This window comes from Phoenix dactylifera, chromosome 1 (assembly GCF_009389715.1).
Source record: "Phoenix dactylifera cultivar Barhee BC4 chromosome 1, palm_55x_up_171113_PBpolish2nd_filt_p, whole genome shotgun sequence".
Lineage (NCBI taxonomy): Eukaryota > Viridiplantae > Streptophyta > Magnoliopsida > Arecales > Arecaceae > Phoenix > Phoenix dactylifera.
The window spans coordinates 33709510-33728710 of NC_052392.1; the positions used below are offsets into that span (position 1 = coordinate 33709510).

At 38.9% G+C, this 19201-nt stretch overlaps 1 protein-coding gene across 1 annotated transcript in view; it reads left to right on the plus strand.

The window, feature by feature from the left end:
- LOC103710945 (transformation/transcription domain-associated protein-like) overlaps positions 1-19201 on the plus strand; it is a 62814-nt gene that overhangs the window by 9409 nt on the left and 34204 nt on the right. Inside the window, exons 9-10 of the mRNA XM_008796878.4 lie at positions 8668-8736; positions 14340-14421. Of these exons, the coding sequence (XP_008795100.2) occupies positions 8668-8736; positions 14340-14421 (151 nt within the window). The remainder of the gene's footprint in view (positions 1-8667; positions 8737-14339; positions 14422-19201) is intronic.

The following is a 19201-nucleotide window of genomic DNA, read 5'->3' on the forward strand; positions in this document are numbered from 1 at the left end:
ATTATCTCCACCCATCATCATTGCCATCGTTGCCATCTATTATATCCTTGGAACCCGAGATTACTGGCAATATTTTTTTTATTGTTTTGTTGTGGTTATTTTTAGTTTGCTGCACTAGTTATATTTCATTGATTAGGCTTCGTTAATAAGATATCTATCATGTTCTGTTTTGCGTTCGTATACTTCTATGATGATCTTTTGGGATGATGAATATTTGCTGAAGTGTCTAATCAATCGCACCATAATTGATTATTATGAAATTAATTTACACCTGTAGTAATCGATTGTAGGTTGCACCAACTGTGTGGTAGATTATCAAGCGACCCTGATTGAGTGCTCTATGGATAAGGCATGATATCCTCTTTGTTTGTTGGTTTATATTTTTTTGGAAATCATATAACATTTGGGACACTGATTAATTACAAAAATCAGAACAGGCTTTTAGATGTGGCCTAAGGCCCATCATACTGCAATAGTTGGCTAGTGGACATCGCTATTAATTTATATCTGACAAAATAGGGGTGCTGATTGATCTGTCTTTTTCCAATCACTGCAGCATAGTATATCAAGAACAGTATGAGCAGTTAAGATTTGTGTTATGATCAAATTTCATGCCAAAAGGCAACATAAAAATCTGGATTTTTTCATAATGTAATCTAGTACAAACACTATCATGTATTGTAGAATATTTTAACTTCATCCTTGCCTGTAATGATGACTAGATTATGTACGAGAAAGTACACTTACAGAAGATAAGAAAGAATTAAGATTTTCTAACTTGGCTTCATCAATGTTTATATGAGAGAAGAGCTGCTAAAGTTCATTAAACAATACATTAGGATCCTGCTTGAGGCCATATAATGCATTTTTCAATTGCTGTAAGTGATTGGAAGGATTTGTCTTAGGGAACTCATCTGATTTTCTACTGTATACTTCATGCAATCTACCTTGAAAAAAATTATATTGGATTTCCATCTCAAAGAAGGGGTCAGGATCAGGTTACACCTAGTGTAACTCTTATAGTATTACACCTTTTTTGAATTGGATGCTAGGGTCCCACATCAACAATCCGAGCTTAGGAATGTGATCTACTATCACTAAATTGCTAACATGCAAAAAAATCATATGATTTGGAGACCCCTAGTCTATGTATCAAGTGGTCAAAATATATGTATTGTTTCATGTTATTTAAACTGTCAAATTTTGGCCAATTGATATATAGACTAGGGGTCTCCAAATTATATGATTTTTGGTGTGTTGGCAGTTTAGAGTAGTAGATCCCATCTAATGGCTCGGATCATCAATGTTGGATCTCCTCATCTAATTCAGAAAAGGTGTAACTCTATAAGAGAAAACTATATGACAAAAATCACCTTGGAGAAAACATATCGGACCTCCAACATAATTTTTTTTGACAAGGGCACGCTGATGCCTTTATTTGTGTTGAACCCTTCTTTTAGAAGATGTGCGCTTTGAAGTTATTAATGAAGACCTCAGCTTTACATTTTAAAGAAACTCATTTGCAACCAACAACATATTAATGAGAGGTTAGGCATGATCTCTAATGTATCCTTTTGATATAAAGCATTAATTTGTCAATTCTTTGGAATCTATGGAGAATTTGTTTGCTTGAAGATGAGTGGTACTTCAGTATTCTGCAGGAAGCATGATTAGTCTCTTGTGAAAAATTGCATAAGTGGGCATCTGCCACCTGTTGCTTTGGTTACAGAGAATAGGGAAATTTTAGGCTGAACAAAGACTGGTACTGATTGGACAATGGATGTTTTTTGTGTACCTGAGAGGTGCATAAAATAATTTTATATTTATTTATGTACTAGAGTAGTTAATGACCAATCATATATCTTTGATATAGTGAGACACAGAATTGGTAGATTCAGGAAACTATTAATAATACAAAGACTCTTTGCAAAAAGAGATATCATCATGAAGAATCAAAGCCTGAGTTGATCCTTAGAAATTCTGGCCCTAGAACCAAAAATAAATAAACATGCTCCTCAATTACTTAAGACTCCAACAAACACAAAGTTTATAGTTGACCTATATTGCTTGCCATCAGTTAGCTCAGTTAGCTATTGCATTTTTTTTTCTCATTACTAACTTTGGAATTGGACGCACCCATTTTCTAGCAATATGCATTTGGTGGATTCACAATACTCATATCAATTAGGACATGAATATGATTGAGTGTTCTTTTGTTAAAGGGAAACTTTTTCTACATATGGAAGCGAACTTGTTGCTGTTATTGCTCAGATGAGCACTTGTAAAGGTGACTAAACGATAGTAAATGTAACTAATATTATATGTGGACCTTAAGAAAGTAGTTTCGAGTATATTATGCACCAAGGTTTGTCGTATTGTATCCCATATCGGTCGGCTACCGGTAAGGTCTGATATTGGTTCGGTACCACACTGACACGTAGTATGGGCTGGCATATCAATCATTTGATCAGTATGTCATTTTCTTAGTTTTTTTTTATTTTTTTAATTTTTTTGTTTTCTCAAATTGTTTTGTTTCCACTTATGGTTTTTTTGATGATTTTGGTTATTTAATTTGTAAGTTTAACATTGTTTTGATCTCTTTTTGGATATGAAATGGAATTGAAGTACAATTAAAGTCCTTAGAAGTGAATATATATACAATATAACGAATGGAGTCGATTTAATATATTTAAAGTACCAAATACATATTTTCATCTAGAATTTTGTGAAGTGTCGATGTTCCTCGCAGACGTTGGGATCACGATCATTATCCAGGCTTGGGTAGCATTCCAAGATTCCAAGTTGGCTGCCATGTATTCCTGCTTGAGCGCTAGATATGACCATCCAAAGATCGTGACAACAAAATCCAACCCCAAAGTTGTTTGAGACTGTGAAGGATAGTACCCACTCGAATACAACATCTTAGACGAATCATATTCATGAAGGTCATAGGTTGGCTGTAGGCCTGTTAATGAGCCGAGCTGCTCGGGCTCGGCTCGGTAAAAGCCCGGCTCGGGCTCGGCTCGTTAGTGAAACGAGCCCGAGCCCGAGCCCAACATGAGGCTCGTTTACACTCGAGCTTGAGCTCGGGCTCGAGCCCGAGTAGCTCACGAGCCCAAACGAGCCCTAGTGAGTATGTGACTGTGTGAGACTCCCAGGCCCAGCCGGCGGGCCCACGCCCAGGCCCAGCCGCTCAGCCCCCTGAGCCCCTCCCGATTCGCGACTTAGCCTGTTAGCCACTTGGGTGATTGACTGATTGGGTCCCAGTCCCACGCTCAAAGCCTCAAACGCCCAAAGGAAACCAAACGCCCGAATACGATGCCCTAGTCTCCCACTGGCCACTCCCACTCTCCGTTCTTCTCGGTTTCTCCAGAACATTCCCTAATCCCCTCCGCCTCTAGCCCTCCTTTCTTCTCGCCGTTCTCGGTTTCTTCTTCGTTCTCCTCGCCGGCTCGCCCCCAAGCCCGAAGCCGATGCCCCCTCCCCTCCGACGACAATGAAGACGCCGTACACCCGATCCCAGCTCTCCGAGAAGCTTCGCCGCAACCTCCTCTCCCTTTTCCGCCCCTGATGCCGTCGCCCTCGACGGGGAAGGCAACAAGCGTGAAGCGCCGCCGCCCCATCCGGCCGTTCCTGCGTCGAGGTCCCCCCTACCCCCTTCCTTTCATAGTGAAAGTTTCACTCTCTCCCCCGCGGCCGAGCCTCCGGCGCCTGCGGCACCTGCGGTCGACCCGCGGCCGACGCCTGTGCCGGTGGTGCTCGCGGCCGCCCCCTTCTTTCTTCTCTTCTTTCTTTTTTTCTTTATTTCCTTCGTTCTTCTCTCCTCCCGTCCTCCGACGAATGATGGGGATGGGGCGCCGGCCGCCGGGGCAGGCTCGGGCTCAGGCAAACGAGCCTCACGAGCCCGAGCCCGAGCCCGAGCCGGAGCTGTGCCAGGCGAGCTCGAGCCCGAGCCCAGTACAGGGCTCGGTACCGAGCCCGAGCCCGAGCCCGAGCCCGAGCCTAGACTTTTATGGAACGAGCCGAGCCGAGCCTGCGGTGGCTCGGGCTCGGCTCGGCTCGTTGACAGCCCTAGTTGGCTGTATGGAATAGGATATGAAGTATGACTTGGATTCAGATATGTCCAGAAATCCTACTCCATGTGCAATATTATATGTAGCAGCATCATATCTCGAACAACTTCGAGAGGCTCATCTCCTCCATGCATTGTATTCTCACGAGCTCTACTAGGTTGTGCACCGTGATCCTTATTCTATGAGGCATGAGTGAACCGGAACTTATTAGTAAATCGAAGACCACTTTGGAGCTGTGAGTTATATACTGTCGTTCCATATCCATCGCTACCTCTCTAGCCACCAGATGCACCATTGCTTGAACTGTCATCATTGTTGGTATCGCGGGATGATCTCGACAACTTGTCATCTAAGGGCTTATTGGTCTCCGAATATGAGTGACTAGACTCCTCGACTCTCTCCAATGGAACTACATCTCCCTTTTTTTTCCTATCTTGCTGGCCTAAGAAGTTGCATTCTTTTCCCTCTCTAGCTAGCTCTATTGGGTGGAACAATGGTATCCTTCACCTTGAGTAGATCGGATACCGCGATGGCCTCTTGTTAGCATCTCTTGGTCAAATCTTTAGGAGGATGTCACCTTATGACGATCGGCTTTTTCGTGATCTTTGTGGCTGCTTGGTTGAACGTGAGCGTGGCATATGTTCTCTCCATTGTTCTACATCCATTCTAGCTTCACTGGCTACGAAATTGGTCAGTCAAGGAGGCGATCCTGGCTCATCTAGCTTTGGTTGCTGTTGCTAGCATTCAAGCCAACCAATCATTAGATCCTCTTCATCATATGTAGAGTCATTGTGAAGTGGATCATCATACTTCAACACCACGTCCTCTTCAATGCACTTCAATCTGAGGCACCAATTATAATGAATATATACAAGATCATTCCGGTGCTTTTGCATGAGTCGGTTCCTCTAGTTGCGTGGATAAGGATGAAGGTAGATTAGTTACATTCATAGCCAATGGAGATCATCTGCAAAAGGATTCGGATTGTCAGCCTCCTAAGGTTCCTAGATGATCGCCTGAAGCAAGGTCTGAGCTAGTACTAGAGGGCGTACCGGCTGGCGACTGGTTCGATATGATACAGATTTGTACTGTGCCGAACTAGGGTGTACCTACATAAGAAGAGCCGGAGAGGAAGGGAGGGAGGAGAGAGGAGAGACAGAGAAGGCATGAGTGGCCTTCTTCGCCTCCCACTTAATTGTTAAAGGGGAGAGAATGTTGAACAACCCTAAATCGAGCCAAACTGGTTGGTTTAGCTTGGTTTGGGCCTAAATCAAGCAGTTTGAGCCTTTTCTAGTGTTGACTATGTACTGTCCTATTTTGGGGGCAGATAACTTGGTATGCTCTGCATCGGGTGGTGGAGCGGTACGCCAGTCGTTGCTATGTACAATCTTCATGTGATATTTAAGGTTGGTAATTTAAGCCGACCCATTGAGTACTTGACCTGACTTTAATGGGGCGGGTTTTACCCACCTCGTTTGAAGTCGAGGTAGGGATGGGTTTTAATTTTGACACCCGAAGTGGATTCGGATTGGGTGTGGGTAATGGCAAGGCCCAACTTGAACCTAATTTGATATAATATAACCTTAAATGAACCTTTCACTTCTCCAACCCACTCAACTTCGCTCAATAGCCCAAGTCCTCTGTTCGGTCGTCCGTCCCCTGCTTTGCTCTAGTTGCAGTGCCTTGCACTCCTTCCTTTGGCATGTCATCCCGTCGACCGTCGAACGGCTGCTCATCCCCTTCGTCGTTGCACCAACTCTCCTCCCTTAGAATGAGGTCATCTTGGTGGAGGTCTTCATTTCTTCGAGCCCTCACTAGCACAATTGCTGTCCTTGACACCGACGTCCACAATCTCTCACTGTGGTATGGGTTGTTCATTCTGATCTTCCTTAGTTCCTTTTGATGTTTGTGATTAGGCAGTGGGGTGCTAGGGTTTGTGGGTTTTTTCGTTTATCCGCTGATTTGGTGGACTCGAGAGAAAGGCGACCAATTGCTGTTTGGCAGTCGTTGGTTGGAAGCGAGCCTCGTTAATGGAAATGATCGGTCTGTCAGAATCGAGCTAATAGTCATGATAGGGTGCCTGGACATGTGATCTAAAGTCGGGAGTAGTTCTAGGCTGCAAGATTAGGGTGCAGATGGTTTCTTTCGTCTCAATCTAATTTCAACATCCATTAAATACAAAAACAATTTTTTATTAATTTTTTTTATAGAAAATTATTGTACTCGAGTTTTAATATGCTATGCCACAAGATATATTATTTTTGCCCAGCTACTTTTTCTACTTTTTCTTCGTTGTATACTGGTTTGGTAGTTTATGCTTAGTCAGATCTTTGTTATAAATGTTAGAAGTCATTTTGTCGAAGTTACGACCAAATGGTTGTGACTAGAAGTTACTTATATATGCTTATCTAAGATACCTACATATATACTGTAACTACTTTTGGAGCGACGACAATGCAAAGACAAAGAAAACAGGAGCTCCACAAACCAAAATAATGTGATTTGTTTTTATCACCAATTATGAAATGATTGCTTGTAAGAGACTTGTGGCTAATTATAATGGCAGGGAAGAAGTATAGAAATTTATCCATAAAATCTTTCGACCACTGTACAAGAATTGTTGCAAATCTATAGTGATGTGTTGTATGTATCTTTACTAACCTAACCCCCCCCCCCTCTCTGTCTGCTCTACCCGCCCCGAGGTGGGTATGGGTACGGGTTTCCAATTGCAGGGTGGGTACAGGTGTTGGCCTACCCAACCCATACTCAACCCACTGCCATCCCTAATGACATTAAAATGGAAACAAAATGACATCGAAGTCAGCAGTCTGTACTTTAGTATAGAAAATTTCAGGACATCTAGCCCCACTGTTATTTTACCAAGAAAATTGCAAGTTTCCTGGTTTTCGGAAATAGATAGATATGAGAAAATATAGGTAGCAACTTGTTCTTGGAATTTTCCTGACTATTAGAGTTCTATTTAAGTAAAAATAAAGTTAATACAAAAATGAAGACATTGTAATGAAGCGGTGCTGAAGCATCCGCGATTTGGAGAAGGATGTGATGATCTGATATTAAGATTCTTCAGTAAGAAACTTGCCTGCATGGTTCCTGTAGGGAAAGATGGTTTAGCATATGTTAAAGGAACAATGAGATTACTTCGCAAAATGTACAGCTGGGAGCATGTTCTTTTATTCACTCTGTATACAGTAAAAAGTTCAATAGATGCAAAAAATTATACAAAGATTAAATAATGCAGGCTGTATTCAGTATGGTTATAGGCTTATAGCAAAACAAATATCTGTTTTCTGTAAGAAGTTGTTATTTTACATCTATAAGGAATTTAACTAGAAACTATAGATTTACATCCAGGCAATGAAACTGGACATCGTATTGGTTATGCTGATGGTACTATTAATTGTAGAATGGAGCATTATGGTATTACGTATCTGACAAGAGATGGACATAATGAAATGAAAGGACTGCTTATGGATGTGCACAGTGCAGCTATCATGTTTGCTATTTAGAAAAGGTCTAAAAGTGCGATATGGAACAGCCTGAAGCCTCTTTCCCGAGGAACTGATAACATAGCATGGAGTGGAATTGCTGCCCGAATATGTTGAATAGCATGTTGAAATTGCCGTTGAACATTTTTGTTAGCATGTTCATGGCCAAAACTGGGTTCACTCCATATTGAGTGACATGAAGTCTCATAGATTTGGCTTCTTTCCTTGGTAGATATGGCATAGGTCAGTGAAAGATTGGGAGTTTGGGGAGATAAAGTTCCAAAGGTTATTGACATCTTGTATATTTTTCCTTTTGGTGCTGCAATAAGTACCAGTACTTCTCAGAGATTTTGGTGGTATTGATTATTGATCAATAGTATTAAACATTAATCTTGTTGAGTGCCTTGAGCTACTTGCACAAGAAATTCATTCTCTTTGCAATACTGGAAATCCATTCTCTGTCTCATGTATTAAGATGAGCCTCTCTTAAAATGCTGTGGAGCTTTTGTGTAAGGCTAAATGTTATGAAGCGTACAAATCATGTAGAGAGGTAAATGTGACGTACTTGCCTTGGAAGTTATATCATTACTTATATGGGAGGTGGTGGATTTCTTCTTCATTCTTGCATGACATTATTATATGTGGTTTGCCATGCCATATCTTAATATGGAATTATATGTTGTTGCACCTTGATATTTAATGTGCAATTGAAGATGCACTATATCATCCTTACTAGAGTTCGTGAGCATAAGCACAAATTGAAGAGTCATACGCTTCACCTGCTACTTTATACATGAATTTTCTTTTGTTATCATTTTTTCCTGAAATAATTCATGTGGCTTATATAAGTTTGCCATGAATCAATTTTTGTGTGTAAAGGATTAACAACTTTATATGTGTTTCTCATATTATGTCTTTATGGATGAACAATTGATGGGAACATGTGCATGGAAAAGGGATAGTCGGTTGGTGTGTGGATGATAGGCTTTGGCATGCTTTTCTTTTTCTTCAGACAAATAATATTGTCTGGGTAGGATCTCATAAAGTTGCCATGTTATTTATATAATCATTTGTTTGTGTTGTAATAGCTATTGGAAGAAGGTGAGGAAGGTAAGGAGCGGTCCAATTTGAGGTTGAAACTTGAAGTTCCTATCCAGGTAACCTGTATTAGTTAAACTTTCTTTTTAATTTTTTAACAGAAAATTAAATGTTTCTTTAAATTCTATTTTAGTCACAATGTAGAGTCCAATTTTTATATACTCCTCAAAATAAGCATGGTTCGCCAATTTGTGCTGAACTAGCTGGTTCGGGGTATACCGAACTGCAAGAACTCATCCCTTGTTTTAGTAGACAAAATCATCTAAAGTCCTGCTTTTACAAATTGACTACTATCTGATGATGAATACCAACAAATTAATAGTTTCTACTCAAGTACATACCTGATATTGTACACGAGAATTCCAAAATAGATCAAGCGCACTTAAGTTCATTTCTAAGTTTGCTGGTATCTCTGTTTTTACTATGTTTTTACATATATAACTTGCTGCATATTAGGAGACTAATAGGTTTGAGACTTGGGCTTGATTCCAAATCTTTTTTCAACTTGTTATCCACTGCAGAATCGCCATCTTGCTAAAATAATTCAGTTTTATTCATTGTTGAATATGTTTTAGATGAGAATATTTTTATCGTTATTCCTTTTAATCAGTAAAGGTAAATCAACTATTTTTCTACTGGCTTTTCTCCTTAGTCTCTGCATTGCAACCCGTCCTCTCTGTTTTTAGGACTTGGTAAGGTTCTTTGAGGCACTACCACCGGCATAAACTTTCTGCAATTTACATTTTCTTTGCTCTGGGAATGCCTATATGCCATTTGATGCCTGCTAAAATCATGCTGACATACTCCTAGGCAAATGATTCTACACATATTTTTAAATTTTCCGATTCATATTTTTAAGAGTAAATTACAAAAACCTACCTAAGATTAGGGGTAAATTACACTTACAGCTAGTAGTACGAATAATATATGCTTACTCTCTTGAGTTTTATTTTTATCCAAATACGTTAACCCATAACTTAACCGAACGGTAGTCAAACTGTTAACTTTAAATGGGACCCAAATGCCACATTAGAAAAAATTTCAAAAATGACCAAAATAACTTACGTGACATAGTAGCCACAAAGGACATAAAAAAATGTATATGTGTCCTCCTCCTCACTTATGGGCAGTTTTGACTGTTCACATGAGTTAAACGGTTTCACTAACGCCGTTAATTTAATTGGGTGTAGGTGTAGATTTTACAAACTATTGGGTTTAAGTGTATTAAACATAAATTTAGGGTTTTTTTTTGTAATTTACTCTATTTTCAATTTAAACATGGGTGTTTCTTCTCAAAAAGAAAAAAGGGAAAAGAAAATGGATATCCTTTATTTTCATCTATTAATCCAATATGACAAATGTTATCTTGTTATCTTTCCTGTGGATAAAGATGATCATGCCTTTCATTTTCTCTGTTTTTTCTATTTATGATAGTTACCCCAATCTATGAGCCCATTATCCATTTGTTTTGATTCTTACTTTGTTAAAGAATGTCAGTTCCTATTCTTGATGTTTGATGCAGTCCCTCGATAAAGGTTAGTGTTGGAATTAAGAAAGTGATAGGCAGTAGGCATTAGTATGCTCACCACTCAGGCTACTCTTTGTGGATTGATATGGACTGATTTTTGGGCATATGCAACTGAAAAATTGTTAAGAGAGTATCCATAAGTTTGCAGGTTGGTTAAAGGGATTACAATATTGGATTTTTATGCCAAAGGAACAAACTTTAAAACTTTTGAGGGATTGGTTTCAGACAAGGTCCGTAATCTCGATACCGGATATCGTATCGGTTTGGTACAGTACGGTACAGTATGGTACGCTTTTGTGCCGAAAATAGTTTTCTTATCTATTTTCTCGATTTTCATCTCGGTACGCCTCTGTATGGACTGTAATGCACCTCGGTACGAGGCTGTACGAGGCTTGTACCGACTTGAAGATGTGTTTTGTACCCTTTTTTTTTTGGTACGTTATGATACGCCCGTATCGGGCGGTACAACAGACTTTGGTTTCAGATTATGGCTGTGCGTAGGGTGAAAATATTTTTTCTAGAAAAGAAGGAAAAGAAAGGGTTGCATTGAATATATGGTGAATGGGAAACTATCTCGAGTTGTTGAATTGATCATTCAAGTGACATTAAGATTTGTGGGCTACTTTGTGAACAATTCAGTTAAGATCTGATCCGCATAAAGTTAACTTAAGTGAAGATAAACACAGAAGGAAGGAGACAAAGAAGAGGGAAAAGAAAGAAGAAAAGAGGAGCAGAGAGAATGGGATAAATGGAAGTAGGGGAGATCTTTACTAGGTCTTTCTCTCATCTTTCTTGTGCGAAATCAAAACCAAACTGCATGCACAACAGAGCTCATTCATGGCCTTTTGACCCCCTTACTGATGGTCCCCCCAATGTGGAGAGAGAATAGAGAAACAGGAGACTAGAGGAGGACCTTGCTAGGGCTTGTCTCATCTTTTCTTGTGGTAACTTCCAAAACACAACCAGGTACATAATAAACCCGGTTCATGTTATGATCTCCTTTAAAATGGACCCACCAATGTTTCTCACCCATCAACCGTCATTATGCACTCAAGAACCTGAATATCTATCATTGCTTGACCAAAAATATCAATATCTACAGTTCCTTTACAAGATGCCAAATATTTTGTCAATTTGATTAGATGTGTTTGGTGGCTTGATGAAAATTACAGTTATTAAACTAGGCTATAGCCTGATTATTGTATTTAAGGTATTAAAGGCTCCATCAAGGTGGCAAGCTCTCTTGGAGCCAACATGCAAGGCGCAAAGCGGTGCACATGCTTTAGCAAAGAAATGCGCAATAGATACATATGCATGCATGCATACATACATGTATTCACACACATATACATATATACATGCATACATATATATGTACATACATATATTAATGTATATTATGTGTAATGTGTGTACATGTATGCTTGTACATATATCCATGTATATGCATATATATATATATATATATATATATATATATATATATATATATGACTTATATGTAAATGCTGCGTATAACAAAAACAAACACAATAGAGACATAAAAACATATTGAATGATCACCACAACACGCTCCTTTCAACTCATAGTTATATACATGCACACAACACAGTAACAAAGGTGAAGTTCTTTTGCACCTCAATGCCTCGTTGAGGTGTAAGCGCCTTGATGAATTTGCCTTATCTTGAGCTAGGCAATGCGTTGAGGTTGCCCAGATGCAACCTGCACCTCAATACCTTAGGCTTCTTTACCTGGACACTTTAGATTTGTGTAAAGTACCTGCACCTGACCCTGCAATCATACGATTGCTCCATTATGGCCTGGAGGTCATGGGTTCAAAACATGAAAATAGCCTCTCTACATGTGGGATAAAGTTACGCACATCTAACCCTCCCCAGACTCTGTAATAGCAGGCGCCTCTTGCACTAGACTGTCCTTTTTTTTTACGTGCACCTAACACCAAAATAGGGATATTGTTATGACACCTGGACATGGCTTTATACGAAGAACTTCTTAGATATTGCAAGAATCTGAATATCTGATGCTTAGACAAATACCTGCATCTGATGCACAAAGGGGTCTACGTACATGGACCCTAGGCTTGCCTTATATCAGGTTGCATGACCACATTTAAGACCTTGTGGATGATATTTTGAGGTTTCAACATGGAGTATTCAAAGTTGGTGTAGGTTTATATGTGGAGGCGAGCATTAATGTGATGGTTCAGTTCAAGCAGTGGAGATTAGCATGGTTCAATCCAAGGCAGCATAATGGTGTGCAAGTTAGCAGTCTTGTGTCAAGTTGACATGGTTCATGCACTATTCAACATAGTTTGAGGATGGTGTGGGTGGCATGGTTTTGTTGTGGTTTGATGTAGTTCGAGTATTGTTTGGCATGGTTTGGCCTTATATGGCTAGTCTAGATAAAGGATTCAAGTGTTGGTGTGAATTGACCCATACTCTCTGTGCTGCACCATGACAATAAAGTGCCGATCCCAATGTGCTCTTCAGTAAAAGTTTGTATGGGGACACGGTGCATCGCCTCTATTTGTATTTTATTAGCACCAAGAGGCGTACCATGTGTCGGTACTGTACCATGTTGTAATAGTCCATACTATATAGATAAGGCACCGGTATATATTTTGGTATTGGTACGTCAATGCTTGTATGTGGTAGTCTACAAGCTCTCATAGCAAGCTTGCCCAACCATGAGCATGTGGCAAACCTAATTTATTACTAACTAATTCTCTTATTTACCTATTTTGTAGATTTCTTCATAAAACTTTCTACATTAGGCATAGTAGGCTTCCAATCATTGAAGTGGTAGCTTGAATGGTCGAGTGGATGTCATCTCATGACCGTTGAAGACCTAATATGAGATGATACCTCACATTTTCAAGTATTCTCTTGTTGGTTACTGCAAATTAATTCTATTGTATGTTCCTAATCTACCTTTTTCCTCTAACATGGTGGAATTTAGAAGCACTGACAACAAGTTGCTCTAGGCTAGATAAATATATATGAAAAATGAGTAGTGCTGATTTTTCCTTTGTAACTATATTATTGGAATGAAACATAATTATGTCTAAACTGGAGGCATCTCATATCTTTTCTTGAACGAGTATTGCTATGTAGGCAAGTTCTTGAGCAAGGCCTTAGAAAGGGGCATTATGATGATAGTACATTAAGCCAAATTAATGAAATTGTATCATTCATCAAACATGCAACTTTGTTATTTATGAACCTTTTTTTTATAAGGTTTCAAACCATTTCACTCAAGGATTTCATCCATCAAGTAGCAAAATAAATGAAATACATGATTGCCAGCGCAAGTCTATGTAAAATATGCAAGCCACGAAGTGCAGTTAAAGGGGATTCCTTTGGTGATTTCTAAAACTTGGACAAGTCTTGTCTTGTTGACCTGCCTCAAAAACATATATTAACCTGCTATTATGGACTAATGGATCTTATTTTACAATACTTTTGGATCTGGCTGGTTGTTCAAAAAGTGATAGGAAAGAATGTCGGAGGAAAATCTTCTTTTCCATTATTTGTCTATGAAAACAAAAACTCAGAGAGAGAAGAACAAGGATAAACAAGGGTGAGATATATCTTGAAATTGATAGTTTTTCATCACCAAAAGGAAGCAATTTGAAACAACGTAACAAAAGGCAAGTAGAACAGGATAACTCAATCATGTCGACAACTTGACAATTTTCTTAGTTTCACCAAACATGATGGATTCCCATTTTCTATATACTTATCCTTTCTTTCATTTTCCTGGCAATCAGAAAGAGGCCTATAATCTACTCTTAATTGTATCAAAAGTTGTCTTTTATTGATGACATCAGTTCTAAAGCAATAAAAGCTTTCAAGATTATATTCCATATGAAGAGATTTGTAATACAACTTCCATTAATTTAGAGAGGAATAGAAAAAGGCTACAATAGCTGTTACAATGTCATCGTACTCGATTTGTAATCTGTTACACTGTCAATCTTCCGAAGCTGATTCTTAATACTTCGTTTGGTGTCCTTACTAAACTTGATATAGTTTTAGTATATTGATATACAAATTTTTAGTAAATATTAGTTTTTCTGTTGGGTTTTCTGATTAGCTTTGACATTTTGTGCAGGCTGTTCTCAATTTACAGGCCCCTTTGGAGTATTCCAAGGAAGTCAGTGATTACAAAAATCTCATTAAGAGCTTGGTGATGGGTACTAGAAATATTTGTTTCAAGCCCCTAGAGTTTCATTTTCAAAGTAGATGCAAATGAGCCTAATATTCTCATATCATATCCAGTATCTTTTCTTACCATGTCTGATAACTTTTGTGATCTCTTCACTACTTTGAATTGCTTTTCTTGTTAATTTTTCTTGGACCTTAAGTTTTAACAATTTCATATTTCGATTTGGTGTTGCCTTTTTGATGATTTTTTTTAGTGTCTTGGGCACATTGTCATTGTTTTTCTCTTTGGAACTTGTGGCACATTCAACTGTGTTTGATACTTTGATATCCACAAGGCTGGGGAGAGGGAGACCTATCTAATTCTCCCATTATATTAGAGAAGTTAGGAGAATGAAAAGCAGACTGAAAGAAATAAGTGAAAAATATTATGAATGAAAAGGGGTACCTCTTCCATTTATCCATGATAACTTGCTTTTTTCTTTTGTTGGATGGTGTGCATTGACGTATCTTTAGTTTCTACATGACTATCGCATGACCGCTAAGGTGGGGGTTTGACATTATGAACATCATAAGTTCATGCTCACCTCCCTTTTTTTAAAAAAATAAAACTTAAGGAGTGGTAAACAAAAATGTTTACCAAGAAATTGCCATCCATTAACTGATAATGTTCAAACAAAATGCCAGAAGTGGGAGGCTTGGCTATTTATAACTTAAGGCTCGTAATAATTGCATGAAAAGCCCAAGCCGGTGCTATTGGATTTATGGTTTACAATTAGAATTTAGAAACTTATGATTTGGTTCGAGTTGAGGTCAAGGAATTTGACTTATAAGATTTGAATGGAGGTTGCTTAATTTTAATTTATCAATCATCATTTTTTTCCGGATTTGATAATCTAATTGCTCGGATGTTTTTGGAAGCCAAAGAGTCTCTTCATTACTATTTTGTTCCTCTCAATGAAATCACAGATTCAATGGTTAGGAATGTTCTGTCTATAGGAAAGCGACACATCAATATATGGTTTGATGCTGCTAGCTTATCAGGTTTGCAAGAGGTTCATAGTTTGTTAGGAGCTGCAACTAGGTTTGTAGGTGGAGTTGTAAATCTTGTAAAATAAACCAATATGGAATTGAAGGAAATGAAAATCTAATATGATATTTTAGGGTTTTCTAAAGGCTTGTAAAAAGGTGGAATTGTAGGTAGCCTCAGTTAATTGTAATCTAGACAATTCCTTCTCTTGATTGGTCTAAAGTTGAGTGCGACTTCTTGTTGTTTTTCTATACTTGAACTAGTGAGCTTTCTAATGGGGCTACTCGTCTAGTCCACCATTGAAATCTTTGTAATTATAGGGAGTTGCTTAAGAATAGCTCAAAGTAAGAATGCTTACTAACTTAATTGGAAAAATTGCTTATGTTAAGACTCCTCTAAGGCTTAGCGGCATGCGGGCATCTTTACACTTGTATGTGGCTTAACTCAAGTTGACTTTGGTGGATATGGTAGAAGCAATTGATGTTCAATACTTATCCTATTTGTCATCTAATAAATAGGTTAGACTTAATTGAGGAATGATTGGAGGCGATGTAAGTTAGTACTGGATCAAATATAAATCACCTAGGATACAAAATACAATCCGTAATCATCATGCCTTGTCCCAATTATTCGAAGTATGTTTGTTGTTTGAACTAAATTTGGATTGACTCCTTGATATAGGATATATTAGGCTGACTTGACAACCAAAGGCCTGATGGTTTTGATATTTGCTGATTTGATGTCATCTTTTTGACTTTTGGTGATTCAGGAGGATCACCAGACTCGATGTGGACCAGTTTGTTCTGGACTAGTTTGGCCACTGCGAGTATTCAGAGGATCACCAGATTCGATGTGGAACGCTTTGGCGACTACGAGTATTCAGAAGGATCATTAGACTCGTGTGGACCACTTTGACCACTACAGATATTGAGAAGGATCACCAGATTCGATGTGGATCACTTTAGCTACTACGAGCATTCAAGAGAAATATTAGATTCGATGTGAAGCACTTTGGCCATCACAAGTAAGGCTGGATAGGGTTCAAGAGCGAGATCCGCCACATCGGAAAGCCGAGTCAACCAAATTTTCGGAGGCCATGACTTTGTCATACGATGCCTGATTGAGATGATCTTTTTTTTTTAAAATTGCTACCCTTTTGAGATCTACAATTAGGAGATTAAATTGAGATAAAAAATTATTATTAGATCCCGAAACGGGCCGGTCAAATCCAAAGTTTTCTTTTCGGGTAAGATTTTGATTGGACGTATCTCTTTATCCGATAAGAATCCGACATAGCGACAGAAGGCAGAGTTAATGTAAAATTCGAGATCTACCTCTTTGAGATTTTTAGCCTTTTTTACTAGAGATGTTTATTTAAAGAAAAAAGAGTACTACTAGGATCAAGAAGAAGAATTCGACCCAAATTGTGTTAGGGCGGATCTCTCATTATAAATAGAATCTATGTACTTCATTTTTTTGAGAATTAATGAAAAATGGGGAGTTAAGCCCTATTTTCGAGATTCCTCTATCTTCTAAATTTTTTTTGAGAGATTCGAGTTGAGTGGGTTGAAAAAAATCTTCCTTCTCTCCGATCAGATCACGTTGGTATTAGAGCCTCGGTCCTCTACATCTATGGGAGTTTTAGCGCATGGTCCAGATGCACGAGCGATACAAATTGTGAGACGAAAGACTATCCGTGCTTGAAGTACATTGAAGGATAAAGACAAGTATAGTTGCTAGTTCTACCTTGATGGATGATGAGATGATGAAATGTCTCACACAATTAGAGAAAAAGATAGCCCAACTTACTGAGATCGTGTGTCGATTGGTGACATCTTCAACGCGAGTTCCAACAACTCTATCTTCGAGCAAAACTAAGTGGTTTAGCTGCGAGATAGGGAAGCAAGCATTTTTCCATCTTCAATTCTGATTTAGTAGGAGCTAAAACTTCTAAACAAGAGGAGCTCTAATTTAGGAGGATCATCAGACTTGATGTGGACTAGTTTGGCCAATGTGAGTATTCAGGAGGATCACTAAACTTAATACGGAATACTTTGCTAGTACGAGTATTCAGGAGAATCACCAAACTCGATGTGGAACACTTTGGCCACTACGAGTATTTAGGAGGATCATCAGACTTGATGTGGCCACTACGGATATCAAGGAGGAACACCATACTCGATGTGGATCAGTTTGGCCACTACGAGCATTTAGGAGGATCACTTGACTCGATGTGGAATATGTTGGCCACTATGAGTAGGGCTAGACATGGTTTAAGAGGGAGATCCGCCACATCGGAAAGCCGAGTCATATTCAAACTTTCTGAGGCCATAATTTGGTCATATGATGTCCGATTGAGATGATATTTTTTTTGATATTCGGTATCTTTTCGAGATCTATAACTAGAAGGTTGAATTGGGATGCAATTTCACTATTCGATCCCAAAACGGGCTAGCCAAACCGTAAGTTTTTTTTTCAGATAAGACTCTGACCGGGTGTAGCTCTCTATTCGATAAAAATCCGATAAGAAGGTACAATTGATGTAGAGTCGAGATCTACCTCTTCGAGTTTTTTTACCTTTTTTCTACTAGAAATGTTTATTGTAGGAAAAAGAGTCCTACTAGGATTAGGACGAGAAATCCGACCCAAATTGTGTTAGGGCAGGCCTCACATTATAAATAGAGGCTATGTACCTCATTTTTTTGAGAATTAATGAAAAAAAGAAGACTTAAGCCCTACTTTCGAAATTCTTCTATCTTCTAGTTTTTTTTTGAGAGATTCGAGTTAAGCGGGTTGAAGAAAATCTTTCTTCTTTTCGATCGGATCATTTGGATCGATTCTGATCAACATTCACTGTACCACCCCTAACTGCCCGGTTTGGGGTGTACTGAATCGTATCGAGGACAAACCGCACGATTCCTCCCCTCAGTATGGAAAATCAGGCGAGGGAGAGGGAGAGAGAAAATGAGAGAGGAAAAGGGAGGGAGGGAGATGGAGAGGAAGGGAGGAAGGGAGAAATAGGGAGATGGAGGGGGGGGGGAGGCTGAGAGAGAGGTAGAGATGGCTCGGAAGCCCCCTTGTTTCGTTTCAAATACGGATCCCATATTAAGAAATGAAACAGGGGATCCTATTTATTTTTTTTGCCATTTTTAAACTATAGTTAGCAAATAGTTTCCTGACTTGCTACAATGAAGTCAGCAAGCCATTTTCTGACTTCAATTCGAAAAATTCAAAAGGGAAAGGTTTGCCTCGGAACCCGTACTATACCATGCCGGTCGCCAACCAATGTGGGTCCTAGTACTTTTTTGGTGAACCTTGATTCTGACGCCATATAGGACCATGACATCTGGGCATACTTTGGCTTTATTTTTAATAGATCTAGGTCTTTTCTTGTTTTCTAGAAGTCTATAGGCTTGTTTTATGGTTTGACTTGGGATCCAAACTTAGTATGTGGGTGGGGTTTGCATTTGTGCTATAATGATTCTGCTTGTTTTGACATTATTTGTTTCTTGAGGTTCCGGGTTTGCTCAAGAGCATAAACATCTGCACATAGACACCCACCTTTTTTTCATTGTCATTGCTTATGGAGGCTACTTGATCTTCTGCATAAGCTTCCAATCCTCTTTGTGAGGGTCTAGAGAGCATTTTTTTCATTGTGGAAGAAAGAATAGGTGGTTATCCTGATGGTGCTTGACCTTATTGTCATTGAGGCACAACCATCCTAATAAGAACATCTGCTTGCATAAGGATTTTGTTGCATCAAACTTCTGTAGCATCAAGAC